The following is a 14,336-nucleotide window of genomic DNA, read 5'->3' on the forward strand; positions in this document are numbered from 1 at the left end:
GTATGTATAAAACTGATTGTTCCCTCCTAAGTGCAGTACTTTGCCTTTGTCCTTATTAAACTTCATCCTATTTACCTCAGACCATTTCTCCAGTTTGTCCAGATCATTTTGAATTTTCACCCTATCCTCCGAAGCTCTTGCAACCTCTCCTGGCTTGGTATCTGCAAACTTAAGAATCTTCCATGCACAGTAGAACCTCCACGCAAAGTAGAACACTGACAGTTTAGGGGCTGATGTAGACAGTGCTACCCAGTGGAGAAGACATCTCTAGTTACACAACAGCCATCAAGAATTCTCTACCCTCTTCCCCCAGATGCCCTAAAGAAAAAACTCTGCATCCAGACATCTCCATGAATTGAATACTAGTAGTCGCCATGAAAATTCCTGCTTATGGCCCGGTCTGACTCTCCAAAGTGAACGTTGCATATACATCTCCCAGGAATCTCGTTTTTAGAGAACCGTTTATAGACTGCGTCTGATGATCACATCTCTCACAGAATAGAAACCTTCACGCTTTGCCACTAGGTGTGGTGTCATCTTGTTTCTGAATCTGGAGTAAATACTTTAGGGCCACTTTAACTTGCAGATTGAGAGCTCCTTTTGTATCACAATCCTTAGCCCAATCAAGCTGAGCCATTTTAAGCAGGAATATTCTGTGGTACTCTTGCAGGTCATACTTGTACTGCAGTGCGCTGGTAGCATATCGCTTTCTCATCTGATGCCAAAGGGATGTTGACATGCCATCTTCCAAGAAGCATAACATAGGAGAGTCAAGTGCATTTGTAGTGAGTTTGGCCTAGTTGGGAGCTGTATGGCAGTTCTGTGAGTACGTTCTTAGAAGTTTTTTCTCCTCCCCAGGGTACGAGAGAGGATTTCTGCTGTAACTGTCAGGAATGCTAATGGACAAGAGCAAATCCGCTCTGCAGATACATGTTGGGGTTGCACTGGTTTACATGAGGTGGAATAGAACACTAATTAAGCGTAAACCTCTTTGACTTGGAACATGGACCTCCTTATGCTGGTTTGAACATGGCTTGCTTCTGTGTCATTTCTGTCTCTTAAATAACACACTGTGGCACTCTAAACGCAGTATAAACCCGTGGCAGAGTGTCCACACACACAGCTGAAGTGGCTTAATCTGACTTGGTACAACATCACGCCAGCATAGCTTTATGTGTGGAGCACAGCATAGCGAGACATCATGAAAATGCCTTTACTAGCAATGCCATGAAAGTGTATTACCCAGGTCCATGCTGGGCTCTCCTCTGCACTGAGTGCTTCTGAATATTGTTCTGCCAGTAAAAGTTCCAGTGCTGCGTACGGGGATGTCCTCACTGCAGTTGGAGGAGTGATTGCATGTCGACGTGCTCTCCAGCTAGCTTTAACTGAGTTAGTCGTAACAAAGGTGCAGCATCGTGGGCTTTAGCGCCGGCTGCACAAGCCCATTCAAGACCATAGCTACTTAGAGAGGCCCTTAACCTGTGCTGAAATCCATGATGCTGTGGTTTCACTGCTATTGGTTCTCCTGGGACAGCCGATCAATTACCAGGCACCAACATCCATCAGCTCCCTCACAGCAGTTTTTAAAAACTACTTATTCCATAATGCTTTCCAGCCAGTCTCTGTTTTTACTTTGCATTGCAATACTTGTGCCTTTTGGCAGTAAACTTTTCATCTGTTGCATAGTCCTTTGTTCACTTACCGTGCTCACTAAATCCTATTTTAAACTTGTCCAGAGGAGAATGGCTTTTGGACACTTCTGTTCCCATTTGACGCCTCTTACTTTTCATGCCATATGACATATAACCTCTCTCTGATGTAAGTTATCACTGTGGTAACTGCTCAAAATCCTCTTCTACCACCAATATAAACCACTCGCTACATTAAAAATCAAACAAATAAGCGATGAGTATAAACTTGTGGACTAAGATTTGAGCTTGAATTTTTTAAAAAATCTACCTCAATTACAGTACTGTAATATGAGAAAATATTATCTGGCTGAGAAACGTAAGGTTATTGAAGTTCAAAGTTAATAAAAACACCTTAGTCTTACCAAAATAATATATGTAACAAGAGGGCAATTACATGTTTTAATTCATTAACTCTGTTCTTGGTAAGTAGAGTGTTTGCAGCCACAGATGGAATGCTAGCAAGAAAGTTTCCTTGGATCAGTAGAATGAAAGTAGTGGTCATATTTGTATAATATTGTAAAATTAGAAATACCGGTTGAACCTCTCTAATCTGGCACTCCGTGGTCCAGCATGATTTTAGTTAGCCGGATGTCCACTTATCGTGGGTGTAGGTAAGTTTCCTGCGGTCCCTTAAAGTTTTACAGCCACCTGTCCTTGCTGTCAGTATTCTGTGCCATTATTTATCTCTAATTCAGCCCCTAAATGTCTTCTAGCCACCCAGTAAGCAATGGAAGTGTTGGTAATACTGCTAGACAATATTGACCTCCCATGATTCATCAAATTCTCTGGTTCGGCACTGGTCAGGGTCCCGAGGATGCCAGACTAGAGAAATTGAATCTGTACCAACTAGTATGTGTGTGTCTCTGTATGTATGTGTGCAATTGATTTGCCTGGGAATGAATAATATTTTCTTTGTCCAAGACCTCTGAAATGTAATATGCAAGACATGTATAGTAGAGAGAGCTTGAAAATCAGTGCCCACTTTCTAGGTTAAAGGAGACATTCAGTACAACAGAAGAGTTGTCTGTTGCTGTAACTGTTGCAGGAAATAAACACAAGTTGTATCTCTAGCAGCTGATGTTAAATTAAAATTGAATCACCGCAGAATTAATTTTTTCTTGCCATCCCTAATTGCAGAAGGTAACTACTTTTCAAGTAATACGGTAATACAATTCTCATTATGTTTATGAAACCAATAGAAAATAATCAGCAATGTGTCCAGAAGGTGGCAGCAATATACTATATGTAAAGTACAACTGATTGAAAAATAAATGCAAGAGTCCTCTAAATGCTGTGTTTGAAGGCACTAAGGTTGATTTGAAATTTTCTATTGTTTTTACAGTCTTTTTTATTTTTGCATAGTTAGGAAAGTTGACTACATCATTTTAATCAAAGTTTATGCACATGGTTGTGTCACTAGGATGTGTCTGTAAACAATAGCTGTTGGTTGTTGCTCACTTGTGCATTCTTATTCATGATACAGGTGCAGCCTCTAGTCCGGCACCCTCGAGACCTGACAAGTGCTGAATCAGAGAATTTGCTGGACCATGGGAGGTCAATATTGTCTAGCAGCATTACTGACACTTCCGCTGCTTACTGGGCTCTTAGAAGACATTTTAGGGATAAATTAGAGCTAAATAACAGCACAGAACACCGAGAGCCAGGACTGGTGGCTGTAAACAAACTTTATGGGGCAGTAGAAAACTTGGCCATACCCATGATAGGTGGACATCCAGCTTACTAAAATCATGCCAGACCATGGATGTTGCCAGACCAGAGAGTGACGGACTAGAGAGGGTCACCCTGTAGTAAGCAATGCACTTAACATGTTACTAGTATCTGTCTTTTCATCTTTTTATTCCCGCAAACCTGTGGGCTTCAGATTTTTATGAGCCGTTCCTAAGAATAATACCCATAAGGAAAAATTCTTAAGAGCACGTGGCAGTGTTTAGTACAAACCAGTAGAGGGCAGCAGTGTATTGAGCAGTGATCTAACCCGCTTGCAAGTCGTTTCATGTGTATGGCTTTAAATAAATAGCATTTTATGAGTGATAGATGCCACACAAAAAATAACACTGCATGCATGTATATTTATACTAGAGCAGGGTCTTTGTAGTTAGGAGGAAAATCTCTTGGCTGTTGGGCTGCCAAAGAGAGTGAATAACTTGCACACAACGTGCCTTTCAAAAGGTTTCCAAAAAACTGACGAACGTGACTTTTAAAGAAAGAATCATGTGAAATCAAAATTTCATCCAGAGGTCAACAGAATGTCTAAACTCGTAAAATTATGTAAGGAATCCAGGACCTGACACAACCTTAATAAAGTCATTTGAAATCATTTGACAGTACATTTCCCTGTAAATTCCTAGCCTAAAGCGTGGAGAATCCTTTGCTTTCTAACAGTCTTCTTCCAGACAATCCAGATTCTAAAACGCTAAGTACAAGTTGGGTCTTGATGCGGCCTGATGGCCTCCTAAAGGCAATTGGAGAGCTGACGGAGATCCCAGAAGCTGAAACGGCCTCCATCAAGAACTTGACATTGAATGTATCGTGTCATACAGATGGTAACTCAGAGGAGTGAAAGCTGCCATTTACAGCACTGATGACAACAACTGCAGAGCTCAGTGGGATTTTAAGATTGCTTTAATATGACTGGCACCTAGCAATTTAGCTCACATTGTTTGTGACAGGATGTCACTCCGGCATTTGTCTGAGATGAATGATAGAGTTTTTAAAGCGTGTAGCTTCCTCTTTTGGGGAAAATAAAAAAACATATGTATCAGTGCAGAGAATTAGCAATCAGCTGTGAAAGAAGGTGCAAGAAAATGTTTTGCTGAGCATGTTAAAGTTATACTCAGGCAAGAATCAATAAGGAAAAAAAATCTCCTCCTTGATTAGTAAATGAGGACCTTCCCTAGGATCAATGACATTGAACATTGTTTGTAACACTTTGAGTCTCCGGGTGGTGGTAGCGTGATGTGATCTCCGCTTTGTGGTTTCCTTCAGGTGAGTCAATATACGTTTGCTATGTGCAGTTACCGGGAGAAAAAAGCTGAACCTCAAGAACTACTGCAACTTGACGGATACACTGTGGACTACACTGACCCCCAGCCAGGTATGAGGGAATGTGACAGGTTTGAGCTGAAAGACGAAGCATAGCACATTTATGAAATTGCAAAATCTATTCCTTATGTGTTTATCTTCATAGCTACGCCAGGAGGGGTTGTCTCGTACACATGTTTGTTTTTATACTAGTCATTCCCTGTTCAAAACGAAGCCTATAAGTTGCTTTAGGGAAACCAGGTGAAGATGAAATATATTCAAATTTCTTAATGGTATGGTGGCTGGCGTTTTCACGGGAACAAGATACCCCAAACCCAGGAAAATCAATAGGAACTGAGTTTCTAACTGAACTAGTCTCCTTTAAAAATCTGCCTGTATCTCCAAAATATTCTCCATTTACCTCGCGCACACACACATGCCGGCCAATGTACCTGGGATTTTTTTTATTAGAAAATACTTACAAGACCGGATTGTCATTTTTTACTGGTCAGGCTTTTCCAGGGCCCTTCCTGCACTTGCTTGTAGACAGAGTCATCCACTTCCTGCTCCCTTTTCTCATGCTGAGTAGCACAGCTAGAGATTGCTATAGAATGAGGATGCACGGATCCATCCCTCTTCAGTGGGCTTCAGCAAGAAGTCAGAAAGTAGATGCTAAGTGTCTGATTCTATGGCCCCAGGTCAGAATCTGGCCCCAAATCAAGGAGCGAGAAAGAAGCAAACATGCCCCCTTTAGAAAAGAGATGAGAATTGGTAGGAAGATTGTATAAAAGGCATGGCAATCAATTGGAATTTTGCTTGGAAAAAAGACTGCAACACCTGACCCGAACAGCTTTCTTTTGATAATAGTGGTGGGGTAGAGAAAAGGCTGGTAAATGCTATATACAAGTTACATAACCAATGTCTAACTTCTGCAAAAAAAATAATGTTCCATTAATATGTTAAGATCAAACCATTTGAAATGTTTCTTACACCCTTTGACACACTGTGTGCTCATACTACTTGTTGATCCTGAAGGCAATCGAGTTATGCTGGAGTAACTGAAAGCAGCGGATACACACTCATGGAAATGCACATCCAAGGTGTCACTTAGAGAGGTGCTGGATTCTCCACCAGCAGCAGACTTTACCTCGATATTGGAGGTGTCTTCTCAAACTTTAGCTCAGTGGTCTGAAAGCAGAGATCACTGGGTGAAATTCTGCCTCCTGTGTTATGCAGGACTGGCTGTTCTACTGTGAAACTCCATGAATCCGTGTTACCTTGTTTAAATGTTGTTTTCTCTCCCGCCAGGTTTGGAGGGTGGCCGAGCATTTTTCAATGCAGTGAAAGAAGGGGACACGGTGATTTTCGCAAGTGATGATGAACAAGACCGAATCCTGTGGGTCCAAGCCATGTATCGGGCCACCGGCCAGTCTCACAAACCCGTGCCTCCGACCCAAGTTCAAAAACTGAACGCTAAGGGAGGAAATGTGCCCCAGCTAGATGCGCCAATCTCTCAATTTTGTAAGTAAATAAAGTTGTTCTAGAGAGCAGAAGTCTCTGAGGGAAGATTTCTGCACGGATGTGAATAAATATTCAGCCACAAAATCCCAACTTAAAAAAAGAATATTTCTAAGCTGCTTTTATATCAGTGACTTCAGAACCAGTTAACCTGTGTCTTACCCACGATCAAACCCAAGGAACAGATTCTGTTGGGAAATTGTAAAATGGGTATCGTAAAGTGCAATACTTGATACAAGATAGCTCAGCCATTCTTATGAGAATGCTTTTCCTGCCCCCAAGAAGAACTGCAGGTCTAGATCAGAGAAGTTGATTTGCACCTGAGATCAGGTGCCTAGAGGGGCAAGTGCCCTGATTTTCACCCACAATTCAGTTGGCCATTCAAAAACTTAGGTACAAATTGTGAAGGTGCAAAAGGAAGTTCCCTGTTGAAAATTTAAACTGCAAGAAAGCCTCTGGCATTTTCACTGGGCTAGCCACTCCTAACTATTACATAACACTCCATCAGAGACGTGGCGTGCTCCTTTCTTTCACTTCCCACAACTCCCATTGGCCAGGAACGGTGACCCATGGTGCATGGGAGTTTCAAGCGGCCGTACCTGTGGACATGCAGGTAAATAAAGTGCCAGTGCCTCATTGGGGTCACTGGTGAACCACATGCAGCCTGTGGGATAGTTATTGCCTACCCCTGATCTAGAGTAAAGAGCCATCCACATAGAGCCCTCTTGATCCATCCTCACCAACCTAGAATCTGAAGCCAAAACACATTGGCAGAATGTTTTCCACAAAAGTTTTGCTGCCATTGGATCCCCATACCGCTAAAAAAACCAACCTTCAGGAGGGTTGTTCCAAAGTGCAAAAAAATGAACCCAGACAAACTCCCGCATATTTCTTTCCTGGTATCTAGGTGAACAGATCCTCCTGTGCAGGCGACTAGGGGAACGAGGGAAACGTGCCAGAGCTCAGATTCATCCTTGCATTTCAGCTGCTCTCTGCCGATGGCAGAAGTAAGGAGCTGGGCCAATAGCTTTTTTGGTTTTATGCCTGTATGTTAGTGTATGTTCTGTGGACAGAATACCGCCCTCATTTAAAAATCCATTGGATAGTAACATACACGAAGCTTAAGTCACAAAAGGCAGAAATGAGTCCTTCATATACATGTGGTGTTTTACTGTCAGGTGTCTTGGTTATAGATACAGATCTGGATTAAATCTTTTACATTCTAACAAAACAAGTATTGCATTTTCAAAAGGGGTTTGGTTTGCTGGGGGCGGGGTTCTCTGTTTTATTTGTTTTGTTGCCTACGGAAAGGTAAGGACTATTGTTAAGCACTTTATTCTTGTGCTTTTAACTATATACCTTACGGATCTTATTTTTTCTTGCTTATTATAGTGTAAAGTTCTTGGCAAAAAAAAGAAGGACTTGCAAGAAAGTAAATGTTAAAGCAGCTTCACTAGAAGTTGTTTTGTTATTGCTTTCATGGACAGAGTAAGCTGCTTAAAGATAGAACTGTTTTCTGTTATACACACATGCACACTCACAAATCCAACACTCCAGTCTTGTTATGTAGCTAAACAGAAACTTGAGAACAACATATTTTGCTGTGGGGAAACTTGGGTGTAATACTGAATTTATTTGGTTCCTACCTAATTTGACTTAGCAAATATAAACTTGATGCATTACTCATCTTGTCTTCTAACTGGCTAGCAGCACTCGACTTTGAAATAAACACTCTAAGCAAGGGTGGAGTGTATTTTATGTGCAATTTAAATATTTGAAAAAATAGATCCTGCTATTCATTAATTTGTGAATGACTTTACAATCCCTTTTACGTGGGTGAAACAACGTGCTAGATTGAGAATTTCTGTTTTTATTGTTGTTTTGCTACAATTTAAAAGAAAAAATACACTAACACAAAGCTATACTTTTTCTCAAATATTTACATTTATCAGAGAAAAGTCCCAAAGCCATTCTTGTTTACTGTTGAAATGATGTACAGTACTGTAGTTAATAATGCTGCCAAGATACATTACACCCTTTGGCAATAAATTAAGCTTCATAAAAGTGCCCACATGTGTGGAAGCACCAGTCTTTGTCCATTCTGTGTTAGCACATTAAACAAAAAAAAAAAACATACTCAGCTTTCATTTTTTGAAAAAATTTTCTTTTCAATGTTAAAGATTGGTCAGTAATTGTTTTACATATCACTTGTGATTTATACTTCATTTTTAATGTCTGTTTATATTTAATGGCTGTTAACCACATCATATAGCAAGAGTTGGCTGTTTTTTGAGAATTATAATAATTTGTTCCACCATAAGAAATGGCTAGGGTGATCGAGCTTCATAAGAAATTTTCAGCTAGAAGTGTCGTCGTTTTGGGGGATTTTTTTTTAAGTTTTCTTTTTCATTCTTTGCTTGAACCCAAGTACTTTAGCTGGTAGGTTAGGGTTCCTGTCTGCTGTCCTGAGCCTTGTTGCTAGTCTTTATGTTATTCTGGTTTGTTCCTTCTTACCCTGCTAACTTCTAGCTGGATTCAAGGGTAAGTGCTTCCCTGTAGCTAGCACAGCTCAGATAATCAAACTAGATTATCTGACATATGCAATGTGCTTATTTTTCACTTAAATCTTTCTCATGTTTAGATTTTGTAGTAAAACTTTCCATGTTATTTTCCTGAATTTAGGTTTGAAATGTAAGTTTCCATATTGAAATTAGGATGCATGTGATGTTTGCATAATTGCCTTCTCTCCCTGGCTTTCACATTGGCATCAAGTGATCCTCGTAGTAAAGCCAATCATTAACATTTCCTATTTTTCATTCCAAGACGTAAATATTAATTAACATCACAATAAAACTGTAAATAATACTCTTTTTTTTTTGTTTCATGGAATTTACATCTAGTTGACTGCTTAATGCCTGAAAACAGATCATTTTGCACTCTGACAATCTATCGGGTGGGAGGGGGTTTTCGCTGCAATTATTAGCATGGGGTAGTGCACCAGCAGTGTGGAGTAACTACAGACACCTCAAAGAATAGAAAGGTAGGGTAGGGAATCCGCAGAAGCTTAACTGAGCAAGACAAGTACTTCAAAGAAACAAAGCCCAAACAGAAAGATGTTCCTTACACATCCAAGCATGCCTCTTCATGGTGTGACAGTTTCTGATCATGTAAAATAATCGTGGATTATTCTGAAAATAAACTGAAATGCTTTGTTCACTCTCTCCATATATTTCCAGAGAGGAAAGACAATCCACTATTCATTGCAAAAGTTTAGTCACTGTAGGGATTCTTCCTGTTCCCAAAAACAAATATACATGAATGTTTAGCATGTGATCACAAATGTCATTCTCATTCTAAGGAGTGCTTTTTAAAATATAATAAATGAATAAAGTTGCTATCAGAGCTTTTTACCTCTTTTAGTTATTTTTTCTATAAAGATGCCTATTTAAGCAGAAAGATAATAGTTTAAACTTGTGCAATAAAAAAATTGTTCAGTCTTAACTACAATATACACTTTACTAATTCTTTATTCGTGTTTAAAACGCTGTTCCTCAAACACATGGTGAGTGCATACTTTCCTTAAGAGGGAGTAGAGGCTGTTGGTCATAAGAGCTGGCAAATATGTATTGGGAGTATTCTGAATGCAATTATGAGAAGGAGCAGGTGGTATCTACCTTCTGACCATTAAACAATACCCCTTTTTTCCCTGCCGAAATGTACCCCGGGAGTGCAGGCAGAATTTCTTTACCCCTTCTTAGTGGATGCTACTTTTTCTTTTTTCTTTTCTTTTAAAATGTTTTGGATGTCTGATGAGGATTCTGATCTGACTTTACTCCAAATTGTTGACTTGGTGGAAATTATGGATTTCAACACTTTTTAAAGAAAAGAAAGATTGAATGAATTCAGGTCTGATGTGCTTTCGTTGCTTTATTTTATATTATATATAAATCATAAGAACGTTATATCTTCTTGTATTGTCAACTTGCAGATGCTACATTATAGGAATGCAGTATTAAAATATCAATTCACTTCTCACATAACTTCAATGAATTTAAAATAGACTATAAATCACTTTTTGTGCCTTAAAAAGCACAAGTGACTTGTTAAAACAGTTGTGTATTTCCTCATCATTAAATTCCAAATGTTTTAAAAAACAGTTAAAAGCCCATATTTTTCCTAGAATTAGCTGTTCCCTGAAATCTGATTTTTGCTTATTCTGTCAACCACTTGATTTAGTCACATATTATAAACTGTAATTCATTTAACTACTGAACCTTGATTAACTTAGATTTCATTTCAAGGTATTGTGTAATTAATACTTTACAGCACTATGCTTTACTTACTATTAAAACCTTAAAATTAAGTTGAAAAATACATTTTCATATCCAGTAGAGTGAAAAGTAAAGCCACGTAAGAAAAAGCATGATAGAATATTCTCACTGTTGAAAACAGCAGAGGCAGTACTAAAAATGAGTTCTGTAGCAATAGGCATTTAGGTAACTTTATTCATTTGAGTAGTCCCATTGCTCTCAGAGAGTTATATGAGTAAAGATACATGCATACATGTTTGCAGAGAGGGGCATAATCATGGTCAAATTTGAAATATTTGTTGGATTGTCTTCATATCAGTGGCAACATTATGGTATATCGTATATAAAGAGGAAGAGACTTTGTAATAGACACACAAATATAATTGCCAGCAATTCAGTAATAAACAACAATATAGAACTGTGTGTGTGTGTGTGTTTGGCTAGAACACTAGCAGCACAAACTAGTGTTTTCAGTTCCACTGATTCAAGCAAAACTCAGTTCCTAGGTGTTTCCTTTTGGTATGTTGTTAACAAGTAGTCATTCTGAGAGTCTCTATAAGTTCTGTTTAATCTATGAGACCATGAAGAAATTTAGCTGTTCCTCAAAGCGTGCAGTCAACTGTGTGGCACAACACAATGGGCAGGGAGTTAGCCTGCAGTTCTGCATTGCCCTCTCTCCCACTGTTGTGCATAGCGGAGGAAGAGTTAAGTTACTGCAAAACTTAGCACAGTAGTCTGACCATGCCAATAAAGACTCTTCTAGAAATATCTGTAAATGAATAGCTGCCATCAATCATTGTCATTCCTTTATTTCATGTCTCCTGATGAGGTTGACTAGTGTCATTGTTTGTTACCATCCAAACCACATCTTCATTCTTGTAATGTCAAGCAGATATGACAAGTACACATTTTCCAGATGAGTAAGATACAAAGTCACCTTTTAATTTACAGTTTTATAAACAAATGTGTTATAAAATCTACTGGATGTTCAGTTGCCCTTGGTACTCAAACAAAGTCACTCTTTGCTGAAAATAAATAATTGGAAGTTGAAAATTCTTACAATAAATGGCTACAGATAGCCTTTTATAACAAGAATTCTTTTATGGAGCTTGTCCCCAGTTCTGAACTGCAGCAGTCCAAACAAAATCTGCCTAAATTCTTACTGTAGCAAAAGACACCGGGGGCTGGGGTGGAGGCCAAAAACACAAATAGCAAGAAAGGGATGTTTGACCTTTTTGTCTGTTGCTTTCAAATGACTGTAGTAAATAACAGAAGGACTGCCCTAATAGAACAGAGTGGTAGGGCATTTTTTCTTCTTCCCCCTCCCCCTTTTTTTTATATCTATGTCATACTGACATTGACAGATTTTAAGACTATGACTTCAAACATATATACAAAATATGTGTTTGACAGAGAATCACAGGCCGGATAGCTAAGACAGATAAGATAGACATGCCAGTGTTTTGTAATGCTCCAAGTAGAATAAAATAAAATTGCCATTCTAGAAATGTATTAAGAAGGTCAATACTGTAAACTACAAAGTTTAGCATAAATGCCTAGTTTTAAAGAAAAGAAGTTTAATAGAGTTTGTGATGCCAGTATAACTTTACTCACAGCCTAAGATGTAAAACAACATTTTTTTGGCCTGTAGCATAATTTTGTCTTGGGGCCTTGAATAATGTGCCAACCAACTTGGCAAAGCACCTTGGAAAGGGATTGTAAATTACAGAAGCAGCACATAACACACTCTCTTTCTTTTTATTTAATTATCATTGTTATAAGAACAGATTAGAGTCATAAGGTCCAATGTCTGGCCCCAGCAACTGATTTATTAAATGTGTACCAATTATTTGTACAATTTGGGTGTGAGTTTGAGCCTTGATTTTGTATGTTGTTTAAAAGCACGTTCAAACTGTACAAATTGTTTGTTTTGAAAGATGACTGTTTTATATAAAAAAAAAACTCCATGGTTTTACATGCAGATATAGTTGTTACTTTAAAATCTTGAATGCCTGTCTGAGGTGATTGGGGTAATATATTTATGCTTTGCTTTTTTTCCTAGACGGGTAAATGTTTTTAGTGTAACTGACTTCTAACATTCAGCTTGTGAAATATTTTTTTTTAAAAACACCCACCAAGATACAAAATGAATTGCAGATTGTATGGTGCGTTTATTTTATAATGTAAAATAATTCAGAAAGCAAAAGAAAGCGTAGCGTTAAGGTTGTCGTTATTTTGTCTTCTAAGACAGCCTAGATGTTCCACAGAATTTTGAGCAACTAGACCAGTGCAATATTTGTATTTGAATTCAATGTATGTGTGTGTGACATGCAATAGAATCATTTTCCAAAGCCATCTCCAGTTCAGATCACACTGGATTTTCATGAAAGCATAATTTCCTCCTTTCTGAATTTAGATCTGAGATGGTGATTTGTGCACCCCTCACCCGGCAGTCCTGCCTGCACAAAACAGCTATTGACTGGTTTTGTGTCAATGAGAGGTGTCGCACGGAGTCATCATGTGGACTGCTGCCATGAATCTTACTTTCTCTGCCAGAAATTATCCCATTAAAATTATTTAAAACAATCCGAACTCCTGCAAATTGCCCTTCTTTGGAATACATCTTGGTCAGTCAAGCTCATAATATGCCATGTATAATAGCTGTCTCTTCATAGGGTTCTTTTGAGCCAATGAGTTGTTTGGAGTGACAGAGAGGGTCTGGTGGTGCACCTACACTGCAGGGCTTAACTCGAAAGAAATTGAGCTATGAAAACTGCATAGCTTAAATTGAAATAGCTTATTTCAAAATTGGGAGCGTCTACACAGCACTTATTTCGAAATAGAGCGCTCTTCCTCCGACTTCCCTTCCTCCTCGAACAATGAGGGTTGCAGGAGTCAGAGTAAGAAGTCCTCCAGCTTGACAGTATTTCGACATTCTTTCAAAATACCTGCCTGCTGTGTAGATGTGGACTAAGTTATTTTGAAATACTGCTGCTGTGTAGACGTACCCTGGGTAAGGCATTGCTTTGCAAGGACTAATTACAGTAAAACCGTCTTTGGCTTCAATTTCCTACAGTTCAGTGGACTTTGCCAAGAGCCTACTAACCACTTAACCTTGTGGGCTGCACCTAGGGCCCTTTGAGTCCCCTGCCCTAGGATGTAGACCAGTGTTTCTCAACCTTATTTTAATAAAGTACCCGTTTTTTTAAAAAAATTATAAGTATCCCCAGTACCTATATTTTTCAGACACACAAAGGTTTTTTTCTGCCATTGCAACACATTTGTTTAAACTACTTAATCGTAGCCAGGCGGGCGATGACATTTTTGGGTGTGAAAAGTACAAAAATAATAAAGCGCTGTAAAACTGAAAACAAAAATTCAGTTTTCTCCAAATTTCAGTTGTTTTGATGTATCCCTCCCCCCCGACTTCTCTCAAGTACCCCTAAGGGTACTTGTACCACGGGTTGAGAAACACTGGTGTAGACTGCTTGAGAACTTGTTTTTGATTCGAAAGGTCTCAAAAAATCATGAGCCGATCCTTAACTCCATTGTAGGAAGTGAAGCTATGAGATTAACACCAGCTGAATATCTGACCTAGGTCCCTCTTGTGAAGAGAAATTGAAGTGTATGCCAGATCAGTGTGAAAGGGAGAAACTTGCCATCATGTATTGTTACATATTTTCTTGAACCTCTTTAAACTGGTGTGCAATTTTTTAAAAAAGAGGAAGGAGGCCCTAAAATTTGTAGTTGGGTTACTCAAGGCTAAGAAAGTATC

General features: G+C 38.9%; 1 protein-coding gene across 8 annotated transcripts in view; it reads left to right on the plus strand.

The window, feature by feature from the left end:
* The window catches only part of CADPS (calcium dependent secretion activator), a 418,422-nt gene that overhangs the window by 278,416 nt on the left and 125,670 nt on the right, over positions 1 to 14,336 (plus strand). For all 8 annotated transcript variants that reach the window (XM_075938477.2, XM_075938474.2, XM_075938479.2 and 5 more), the window contains exons 10-11: positions 4,698 to 4,806; positions 6,042 to 6,254. In XM_075938477.2, coding sequence (XP_075794592.1) covers positions 4,698 to 4,806; positions 6,042 to 6,254 — 322 coding nt within the window. The remainder of the gene's footprint in view (positions 1 to 4,697; positions 4,807 to 6,041; positions 6,255 to 14,336) is intronic.

The sequence above is a fragment of the Pelodiscus sinensis genome, chromosome 11 (assembly GCF_052426305.1).
Source record: "Pelodiscus sinensis isolate ZL-2025 chromosome 11, ASM5242630v1, whole genome shotgun sequence".
NCBI lineage: Eukaryota > Metazoa > Chordata > Testudines > Trionychidae > Pelodiscus > Pelodiscus sinensis.